The 12,103-nt window shown below is 38.3% G+C and overlaps 1 protein-coding gene across 1 annotated transcript in view; it reads right to left on the reverse strand.

Moving 5' to 3' along the window:
• Positions 1-12,103, reverse strand: part of plxna3 (plexin A3) — a 120,679-nt gene that overhangs the window by 43,606 nt on the left and 64,970 nt on the right. Inside the window, exons 7-8 of the mRNA XM_056384183.1 lie at positions 4,974-5,114; positions 1,161-1,261 (exon numbers count right to left, since the gene is read on the reverse strand). Of these exons, the coding sequence (XP_056240158.1) occupies positions 1,161-1,261; positions 4,974-5,114 (242 nt within the window). The remainder of the gene's footprint in view (positions 1-1,160; positions 1,262-4,973; positions 5,115-12,103) is intronic.

The following is a 12,103-nucleotide window of genomic DNA, read 5'->3' on the forward strand; positions in this document are numbered from 1 at the left end:
GGAAGCTAGTTGGTGCTAATCCAGAGAGGAACTTCCTCCACCTGCTTGGATCCTGAACATCAAAGAGTCCTGACGACAGTAACGCCAGCAGAGAGTGTGTGTGTGAACCATTTATAGAAACATTAATGATGCCTCATGGGAACACACACACACACACACACACACACACACACACACACACACACACAAACTGGTAGATGTGTGTTTATACCACACACACATACAGCTTCAGACAGTATTCAGACCCCTTCACTTGATTTTGTTGTTGATTTTATGTTATATGGATAAAACTGAACTTTCTGTCCTGGACTCTGCATCAGGTTTTCTTCTCTGTATTTGGCTGCTATTATCCTTCCCTCGGGTTTGACCAGTCTCCCTGTCCCTGCTGCTAAGAAGCCCCCCTTCCCACAGAATGATGCTGCCCCCACCATGCTTCCTGTGGTCTTATTGTGAAAGGCACTCGAGTCACATTGGGCTCATATCGAGGAAAAAGACATTCCTGAGTGACTGACTGTGAGCAGTGAAGGATGAATGAAGGAAACATCTTTACACAAGAAACAGAGAATTTCAGCAGCACAGATTTATGTTTAAATGGAAATAAGCAAAATTTCTCATAATGATGTTTTATAATGTTATTTTAAACTTGGAGGAAGTTAACAAAAGTAACGTTGGATACTCTACAACCTTGAAATAAATTAAGTAAAAAAATCTCTGAACTCATGATTTTAAAGTTTGTTGCCTTGAAATGTTGAGTTTTTTTAAAGAAAAGAACTTTTACACTTGGACACCTTTTCAGAGTGTGTTATTAAAAGACAAGTTCGCGATTTTTTAAATACACTACAGTGCTTAGAGTGTATTTGTATTTTAGCCAGTAAAAGCTCAGCATTACAGTTACACACTGTTCAAAGGTGGAAACTTACTTGAACGTCACTAACAACCTGACAAAATCAGTTTTTACTGAAGAATCAGAGAAAAAGACTATTTGTATATTTGCTAAACCAAAGCGACTGTCCCTTTACCCGTCCTCGTCTGTACTTGTACCTGCCCCTGTACCGGCATCTGAACCTTTCCCGCTACCTGTACCTGTCGGTTCAGACCACACCTGCAGTGGAGATGTGAGATGTGACTCAGACCGATGGATATAGATAAAAGTTTCTTACTTGTTGAAGAGGACACACCATCCACAGTGAGGGTCTCCAGATCCCAGACAGTCTGAACAGCTGCTGTACTGCTCACAGCTCTCCACCGGGAGTCTGGTCACCTGAAACACACATTTACATCTATAATCAACACACATGAGTCTCTGCTGCTCCACTTCCCCAAACATTTGTCTTTTTTTTTTTTTTGTCTTTCTTAGGTTTGTATCTGCATCAATAACTGAAAATATCAATGATGACGAATTCATCAAAGAGGAGGAAGATTTACAGGAAGATGCTTTTGGATTTAAAGTGGAAGCATTGAATATGTTAAAGACATAAATATATTACATTGAATTCAACACCATATCACTGCTATGTGTATGTGTATGTGTGTATGTGTATGTGTGTGTGTGTGTGTGTGTTATCTCAGAGTAGTTAGGTGGTTTACCACAACCTAAGGCCTGTGTGTAACACATTTGTCTTGATTTTGTAGACAGTCACTGTGTGAATCATTGAGCGTGCGTGTGTGTGTGTGTCTCACTGCAGCAGGGAGACAGTAAACACGGTGAAACACACTGGACGCTCTGTCTTGTCTGTCTCATTCAGACGTTCACACATGAATACATTCATTGTCTGTCACATACACACACACACACACACACGCACACACACACACACACACACAGAGGGAGTCCCGTCTCCTCTCTGACCTCATTATCAGGTCTTTCTTTAAAGAAACAGTGCTGCTGTATCTCATCTCTGCCAGACTTCATTTAGAAAACTGCTGATTCTGCACTTTCTGTCCACATTCATATACTTTATTCACTGCACTGATGCATTGAGTTTAAATTGTGCAGACTCAAATAAATCTACCTGCTAAAATAAATCCCTTACACAAGTACAAGTGAAAGAATCAACGTGAAACACACTTCATGTCTTCATCCCAGGAAAATAAAATTCAAATGAAAAATTCTGATGATGATGATCTATGCTTTTGGCTTTTTAGCATTATAATCAGTATATAAACATGTAGAAAATTGTTTATAAGACACTGTAATGCAATTGTAAGCAGATTTAATAATAATAATAATAATAATAGTGTTATCATTATTATTATAAAAACAATATTGTTTTTGTGAATATGGATAAAACACAAAGAGTGAACAGTTCATGTGGAATTTCTCCACTTAAATATGTGATTTTGAAAAATGTAGTATATCACCTATTTATAATGTTGTTGCTTCTTTTTTATCTTTTAAGAAGAAGAAGAAGATGTTTGCTACTAAACATCTAAACGTGTTTCATGTATTCTGCTCATGTGAAAATTATTTAACGTGACAAATTCAAATGATGCAGCAGCTGTGGTTTTTGATGTTTTTACATGTGATTCAAATGAAGGAGACACGTGTGACATATTCAAAATAAATTACAACACATGTTTCACATGGAATAAATTTAGTTAAGTGATTAAATTAGAAACACAAATTTCCCCGAACACAATCACGTTGGCTTCAATGATGCTTAATGTCTAATGTCATTACATGGTTTTTTTTCATTTTCATTGCAGCTGTTTTACAAATGAAATAAAAAAAACAATAAAGAATGATTCAGCTAAAAGGAGGCGTCCATGAGGTAATAAACTGTTGTTTAGCTGCAGGTGGAGTTCATCACCTGAGAGCAGCAACACACATGTTGTGTTGTTAATGGGAACTAGCTTGAGGTTCTCCTGAAGCTTGAAGTCTCATGGAGATGTGTGTTTATGTAACACTGCAGTGAAACAACTGAGGACTCATGTCTCTGCCTGTCACTGAATTAGTACCCGTTTTTACTCTTTTACTTCCTCTTTTTCTAAGTGTGTTGTGCAACTGGAACAAAGAAACCTCCTGGCAAGGATCAATAAAGTTTTTCTGATACCGATTCTTTAAATCATCAGCAGCTTTTAACATCTGAAGAAGAATCAATCGAAGTGGTTTCCTCTTTTGGGTGTTTTATTTGATGTTGACCAACTTATCAAAAAACTTCGACTGAAACAAACAAGGTTGGTATCTTTTACATTTTCTATCACAAGTAGTGTTCTGTAATATTGTGCATATATGTGCAGAGTGTCTGGGTTTGATTTGATCTCATCACTGTAAGCTGGGTTCTTTGGTTGGTTTACAAGGTCGTTTTAAACTTGCTGCCGCCTCCCTTTTCCACCAAAATTAGTGGTTATAACCCAATCGAGTTTGCTTTCAGTTTGGACTGTGGACACACACAACTGCAAGGAATGATGTCATCACATGCACTCACAGAGCACACACACAGAAGCAGTGGAGAGACAGTGAGCTGCTAGCTGCTTTGCACACTGGTAAAACAGATCTGTCAAGTCTCATCCCCGGGTTGGCGCTGCTGTCAGTGTCAGAGCCTCCGTGTGAGAGGCTTCGATCAGTGATTGTGTGTTTTTAAAACTGATTTCAGGGCTGCAGCTCACTCTTTCATCCCCATGCGCAGTGTAACCACGTTGTTACTGGTTTAACAGCACTGCGCTGGACAGGTGAAAAGTGTGTTTACAATCTCTGTGCTCTGAAAGACGTCACAGCAGGAAGAGGGGTGAAAATTAGCGGGTTCAGCCGGGTGTTGTGTTTACATCACTGCCGCTCGGAGCCAGAGTCAAATACCTGTCTACTGCAGAGTCATTTGTGCTCCATGTTTGTTTGTAAACATCATTATATATGATGATATGAAGTTCAACTTTGTCAGAGACTCAGAGTCCTGCAGGAAAAGAAACATTAGAGACCTTCACTGACAACCAGCTGAGCTCCCACAGCTGTTTACTGACATCAGAACTGAAACACTGAGAACGTCTGAATCAGCAACACAAACATCTGAATATGAACATATTTCTGTGTGTGTGTGTGTGTGTGTGTGTGTGTCTGTGAGTCTGTATGTCTTTGTGTGTGTCATCAGCTGCACAGGAACTAACAGTTGTTGAACTCAGTTCTGCTTCCTCTCAACGGTACAATGAGATTTTTAACATAGGACACACACACACACACACACACACACACACACACACACACACTCAGAAACAGTGTGTATGGTGGCGCCAGCTGAGCGCTATTCACATTCACAACTTCCTGTCTGCAGATGTTAAAACAAGAGAATTCATATTCTAACAGCCACCCACACACACACACAACACACCCTCATAAATAACTGCAGTGCCGCCAAAATACTGATTTACTCTGTGTGTGTGTTTGTGTCACATGTTAAAACTCGTATTTTGTGAAATTATATATATATATATATATATATATATATATAAAACATCAAGTCATAAATTCAATAAAAAAATCTAATGATTTATCACTTGTATCACATTTCTTTCTTATTTACAGAACTTTGCTTTGTTTTCTATATGTACACAAGCCTAATACAGAACCTCCGTTGGAAATCCACTGATTTAACTCGGCAAGTCTTTCTCATGTATGAAGTTTTGTTTAACAAAACATAACTTTGTTTTCTTTGGTAAAATAATATCCATATCCAATATCTATTGGAAATCAGATAATTTAACAATTTTACGTAGTTATTTCACACAGAGATTATTTTCTTAATCAAAAAAATTCAAGTCAGAACTTCTATTGGAATCACGTTAATTTAACAATCAGAGGCTTTTCTTCTGTACATAACTCTTCTTTGTTTTATTTATTTATTGAAAAACCTTATGCAGAGCTTCTATAACTTCCACTGGAAATCTCCTGATTTAACTCTGCACTGCAAACATCCAGATTTGTGTGTGTGTGTGTGTGTGTGTGTGTGTGTGTGTGTGTGTGTGTGTGTGTATGTATTTACCTGTCTATCACTCAGCAGGTAGATGTACTGATGGTCTGGACTGAACACCATGTCTCTCAGGATCGGCTTCCCTTCTACCACCGTCACCGTCTCATACAGCAAAGCATTCTGGGCCGGCGGCGGGATGCCATCCACGCGGATCTGAAACATGGACAGAGGACAACACACTATTATTACTGCTTAGAGCTACACCCAGGGGTGGAGGAAGCGTTGAGATCTTTTACTTTAGTAAACGTGCATCAGTATTATCAGCAAAAACAAACAGTAAAATGACACCATTAAAAGTATTCTATATATCATATACCACTTGATTGTTACTACGGGTCAAACTTCACCAAAAATCATCAGGATTCATCCTCCAAACATCCACCAAAAAATTTTATGAAAATCTGACCAAAAGTGCTGGATCGTTTTTAATCTGCATGAAAACAGACGCCATTTTACAGACATGAGACCAGGGAACTGGGTTAGATTTTACTGGAGAGGAACGAGGCTGGTGATGGTGATGGTGATGGTGATGATGATTATGTGTGTATATCTGTGAGTGTGTGATGTTAAATATGGCAGAGGGCTGATGAGGAGACGAGCAGTCTGTTTGAAAATGTGGAGCGACTAAAATAAGATTCCCCCCAAATCTCCCCAAACCTCCCGCCTCCCTCCCTGTGTCTGACCCAGAAAAACACCACAGAGGAAGAGGAGGAAGAGGAGGGAGGGGAGGGAAGGAGAGAAGATGAGAGGGAGGGGGTGTAGGAAAGAGAAAGAGAGGACAGACAGGAGGGAGGAAACAGAGATGAAGGATGGAGAAAAAAACGGAAGAAGGATGGATGCAAGGTGGGACCAAAAACACATAGAAGTAGAAGTAAGGAAAGGAAGGAAAGAAAGAGAGAAAGAAAGAAGGAAAGAAAGAGAGAAAGAAATAGAGAAACAAAGACAGAAAGAAAGAAAGAAAAAGGAAAGAAAGAAAGAAAGAAAGAAAATTGAATTTTTCAGTTTGTAGTTCAACGTTTCCTCTCTGATGACCGTCTGTCATATGTCACCTTTTGTAGCTATATGTTTGTGCGTCTGTGTGTGTGCGTCTGTGTGTCTGTGTGTGTCTGTGTGTGCATCTGTGTGTGTCTGTGTGTGCATCTGTGTGTGTCTGTGTGTGTAAATTTGTGGTAGAACCATCAGTTGTAAGGCGACTGCCCACGACTGTCAAGTAACTTGCAAATTGACAGTTTTCAATGGAAGTCTTGTGGCTTTTCCTGCCCTTGAAGCCACAATTAGAAACTGACACGTTTGTAATTCAGAAATGAATTCAAAGTCTCTAAGATTTCTATATTGAATAAAAAACCCTTAGTAAGCCCTCTCCATTTCCAGGACTGACACAGGTCCAAACCTAGCTTAGCACAAAGAATGGAAGCAGGTGGGAACTGCTAGCCAAGCTCCATCAAAGGAAAACTATTCCAAAGCGGTCTGGATACAAAACTCCCATTCGAAATTTGGCAATTTTGTGTTTTTCTTTCTTACTGCCAAAAAAAAACAAAAAACACTGCACCAAATGAAAAGTGACACATTCTTCTCGAAGGGTCTGGTGTTTGGGAAAATTCAGCTCATATTCTAATGACCAGTTTGTTGTTTTATATATAAAGAAAACTTATGGATTATAACTGTAAATACATTTTTACAGGACAGATTTGTGTCAGCAAGTTGTGTGTTGCGTTTGGTGTCTGCTGCAGTGTCCTACTTTAACATCTCCTCCCTCGCTCTGCTGCTGCTGCTGTGTGTGTGTGTCTCTGTGTGTGTGTCTCCATGAAACAGGATTGTGTAACTGTTGTGAGTCAGACCTGCTGCCTCAATACTGTGTGTGTGTGTGTGTGTGTGTGTGTGTGTGTGTGTGTGTGTGTGTGTCTCCGTGAAACAGGATTGTGTAACCGTTGTGAGTCAGACCTGCTGCCTCAATACTGTGTGTGTGTTTGTGTGTGTGTGTGTGTGTGTGAGAGAGTGAGTGAGTAGTTCGTCAGCTCTAATTAAGCTCGGCTGCTTAACGAGCAGACAGCTAATTAACACACTGAGAGAACTCAGAGAACTACACACACTCCTCCTTCATCCCTCACTCCGCTTTCTTCATCTTTATTTGTTTTTTCCTTTATCTTCCTACCCTCCTTCCTTCCTTTTCTCCTTCATTTCTTTTATTTCTTGCTTTTTTCTTTCTTCCTCTCATCACCCTCTGTCTTCTTTCTTCCTTTTCTTCTTTCTTTCCCTCGTTATCCTCTTCTTCTGTCTGTCTTTCTTTCCTTCTGTCTTTCGTTATTTCCCTCCTTAACCTCCTTTTCTTTCTTTCTTTCTTTCACAGACCATGGACCAGATAAATGTCTGCTTTGAAATAAATTAAAAGCCTAATTGACAGTGAGAGTGAATAAACAGATTATCCATCATAACATATATAAAATACATACATAGACTGCTGATTTTTATTGGCAATATTTACTTATAGAGCTTTATTGATGGACTATTGTCCAAACCTACAGATACAGAGCATGTCTGGTGCAGCTTGGTGGCTGACTTCTTCTTCTGCTGAGAAAGAAAAAAGTGGATTCTAGACACAAAATGACTTAATAACAGTCACTGCTGGATATCTCTGTTATCACCACTGGTTGATGTGAAATGCATTCTGGATACTTGTCTACCCCATGTCCACACACTCAGCTGCTAAAGTGTCCTGATAAAACAGACAGAGTGAGACCTCTTCAGGACACCTGGACTTATGTGGACTGAATGTGAACAGTAGTCGGGCTGATAACGTTTCACTGGAACAGACAAGAGCGCAAACTGAGAGAGGGCGAGTGCGATAGAGGAAATGACCTCTGACCTCTGACCTGTGACCTCCGGCTGGTTTTCAAACTGTCAGCGCCTGCTTTGTTCTAAACACAGCCTGAGGACACACACACATCACACACACCCACACACACACACACCACACACACACACACACATACACACTCTCGCTCACTCTCTCTCTCTCTCTGACATGTGACCTTTAACCTCTCTCCCTTCTACAATCTGTGTGTTATCTGGCTCAGTTTTCAATGGGAGTTCAGACTCAGATTTTTTTTGCTAAATAAAGTAGATTTGTTTTTCTAGACAGAAAATTAGTTCAGTAATAGAATTGTTACAAATCAGCACAGTTTGAACAATATTTCAATAACACTCAGTAAAATTAAAACCAATCAGACACCAGGTCATCACAAATAGTCAAATATGAATCTGTATGATAGAAAGACTTTAGAAAGCGTTAAATCAGCACATTTCCAATGGAAGCTCTGAGCGGGGTTATTCTAAGAGAGAAAATAAGCCTTATACAGAAGAAAGAGATATAAGAGTTAAATCAAAAGATTTGTAATGGGAGTTGAATTGGATTTTTCTTTTGTAAAAACTAAATAAATAAAAAATAAAACTATACAAAAGAAATACTTTAATCAGGAAATTTTAAACAGAAGTTCTGACTTTGAATTTTTTTTAAAAAGAATACGCTTTCTACAGATGGAAGACTTTATGAGCGTTAAATTTCTAAGGAAAGTTCTGAAAAAGCCAACAACCTCTTAACCATGTTTTGACCACACACACAAACACGACCCAATCAGAAACCTGGTCATCACAAACAATCAAATATGAGACTGAGTGTGAAACAACACTCTAATTTATAGCAGCCATATGAGATTATTTCCAAAGGTTTACTTTAAAATACAAACACACACACAATCAATGACAGTGACTGAATGAATCAGCTGATCTATTGATTGATGATCATAGGCTGTCAGAGCTGATCTCATTGACTGCAGTTCAGCAGGAACTGATCACACTGATCAGGCGATCGATATATGGTGCAGGATGTCTGATCAGAAAGAGAGCAGCAGCTGTACAGAGATCAATCAAGGTCAGAGGTTATTGATCAGAACAGAAGTGGGAGTGACTAACAGGAAGTGTTTGTTCCTTTATACCATGTCGGACTCATGTTACCCACAATGCAACTTTCCCCATTGACCCCCATTGGATTATTACACTTTATCAAATGAAATCCTTTTTTCATTTGATCAGTTTCTTTAATCTTACTTTCCTTTGACTTCATTAAATGTATAACTGTATTTTCTCTTTACTGTGGAAAGCCTTAAATCATGTGTAGTTGTCTGTTTTGTTCTTGTGCGTTTTTGTTTGACTCTATGCTGACGATTTCCTTGTGTTTGTCTTGTTCCCTTTGTTCTATTTGAATATTGCCAGTAAAGATAAGAAATGTGATGGGATGGTCAGACATTAGCTCAGGTGGTTAGCGTTAATTTTTAAAAGATGGATGGTGGAAACAGAGGAGTTGTAGCACTCTCTATTGAACAAACTATGCAATAGCAACACTGATGATAAATTAGCTTTAGCGTTGATCTTTTAATTATTTAATTTTTTTTAAATATTTGATTCTCCCTTTAACATAATATCAATCCCTCGGATTCAATAAATCTAATCTCCTCAAAAATTACTATTTGTCATATTATTACTAATAATTAGTAACTAGTACAGATTGATGAGTCGGTCTTTGCAGATTGATTGCAGCTGATTTATTTCACTCATTAACAGTTTTGTGCTGAGGAACAGGTGGAGAGTTCAATTTGTTATTGTCACATGATCCTGTCAGTTAATGAAACACAGGTTTGATCTGACAGAGTGTATGTGTCTGTCAGCACACCACACACACACACTCTCTCTCTCACACACACACACACACACACACACACACACACACACACACACACACACACACACACACACACACACACACACACACAACACACACACACACACACACACACACACACACACACACACTGGAGCTCAAGTAGTTCAATTGGTTCATGAGAGAGAAAACTTTAAAAACTCTCTCTCTATATCTCACTCTCTCACTTTCTATAGTTTTAATAACATGATATTTAAAACTTTAACTAAAACTTTAAAACTTCATTCTTAATTTCTGCACTAAGCATTTTTTTTTTTTAAGAATTCCTTTCAAAACTTCATTTGAAAATTTGCCGTAGACATAATTCTCTTTTTGGAAAAACATAAGCTAAATCCAAGACAGAAATCTTATGGTTGACTTTCATGTTTCACTTCTGCACAGAGATTATGTTGTTTCTCTCAACAATCCAAGTCAGAGACTCTTGGAAATTGGAAACTTTTCGTGCAGAGCTGATTTTAGCTTTTGAAAAATCTTAGTCAAAACTTTAATAATAAAAATAAGCTAAAGCTAATTTGGTTTCTTTTAAGAATCCAAGTCAGAACTTCCATTGGAAATATCCTGATTTAACTCATACACATCATATTTCACTGTTTTTGATGACGGTCAGCGACTGGTTTCGTGTTAAACAGTCAGTTACAAACTGAAGTTGTGCAGCAGTTTATACATGTCAGAAAACCAATCACACCTTTTCATTTTCACTGTTTATTCTGCAGCTATTGCTGGAAACTTGATATCACTGTGCATGTGCACACACTCACATATGCATGCACGTGCACACACTCACATATGCATGCACGCACGCACACTCGCACACACACACACAGGCAGACAGACACACACACACACACACACACACACACACACACACACACACACACACACACACACACACACACACACACACAGAGGCCTGCATCCAGCTGCCTGAAATTCCACTGTAATGCAATACCTCCGAGTATGCGTGTGTGTGTGTGTTTGAAATAACTATTAAATGTGTGGTCCAGTCCAATGTTGTGAGAGAGAGGGGGGTAAAGCTGCTAGTTCACCTGAGATAAACCAACTCTATTACTGATAATACTAACTGTGTGAGTGTGTTTGTGTGTGTGTGTGTGTGTGTGTGTGTGTGTGTTCAAGATGGGTATTATCAGCCTTACACACACACACACACACACGCACACACACAGACATACTAACAGCCATACCAGCTATATGACCAATGAATCTGGTAATGGATCTGATTACACACATACACACACACAGCTGCTAAATACTATTATTACTCTGAATAACTGCAGCTCCACTAACTGCCACTGACTATTAACAGACTAAAACACACTGATTAAGGCCCGCTCTGTCTCTGATTCAAATATATTCAACTGGAAAAAAATATGTGGACAGCTGAGGAAGTAAGGTGGAAGGTGGTTGGAGGTTATTTTCTTAAATCAACAAAAAATTCAAGTCAGAATTTCCACTGAATATCTGCACATTTAAGTCTCATTAAGTTATTTCTGAATGGAGCTCATTTCCTTTGAAATCTAATACAGAACTTCTATTGGAAACCTGCTCATTTAACAGCAGGTGTTTCCTTTATATCTATATTTCCTGTGTTTATCAGAAAATGTAAAAGAAAAAAAGATACGATATAATATCTGATGCTGAAATTCAATAGAAAACCAGTGTTTTTATTTTTACTCTTGTGTATATGTACTGGGCAAAGTTTATTTGCATCTTATAAAAAACCCTATTGCTGAATATTGGAAATGTACTGATTTAACACTTGTATGTCTTTGCTATATACAAAAATAAAATCTAATGAAGAACTTCCCCTAGATATCTTTTTTTTCTCTTTCACATAGATGTGTCTTTGTTTATCAAAAAAACATAATGCAGAATTTTAACTGGAAGTCTGCTAATTTTCACACAAAGTCTTTCCACTACACAAAATATTTTTTTTTGTATTTATCAAAACCCTAGTTTACAACTTCCATATCCAAAGTTGTTAATTACAGCTTTTAAATTTTTGTTGTTTATTTTCACTGTTTAAGTAAAGCTTTTCATTTTATCTTATAATGTATCATGCTCATCATCTTGTATTATATATATAAATATATATTTTGTTTTTTGTGTTTTATTTTGGCAAAGACCTTGAAAGAAAGTCTTATTCTGTCAGATACATTAGTGTCTGTTAGCAGACTCATTCAGCTCTCATTCAATCAGTCTGCATCTCTCTTTCATTCACCAACACATTACAGCAGCCTGAAACTCCTGAAACTCAACACTGGCCTGCACTTTCACTACAACAGACACACACACAGCCTGTCTGTTAGCATGCTACGCTCAGGTTTCATCCAGCTGCTGCTGCTTCTCT

This window comes from Seriola aureovittata, chromosome 9 (assembly GCF_021018895.1).
Source record: "Seriola aureovittata isolate HTS-2021-v1 ecotype China chromosome 9, ASM2101889v1, whole genome shotgun sequence".
Classification (NCBI taxonomy): Eukaryota; Metazoa; Chordata; class Actinopteri; order Carangiformes; family Carangidae; genus Seriola; species Seriola aureovittata.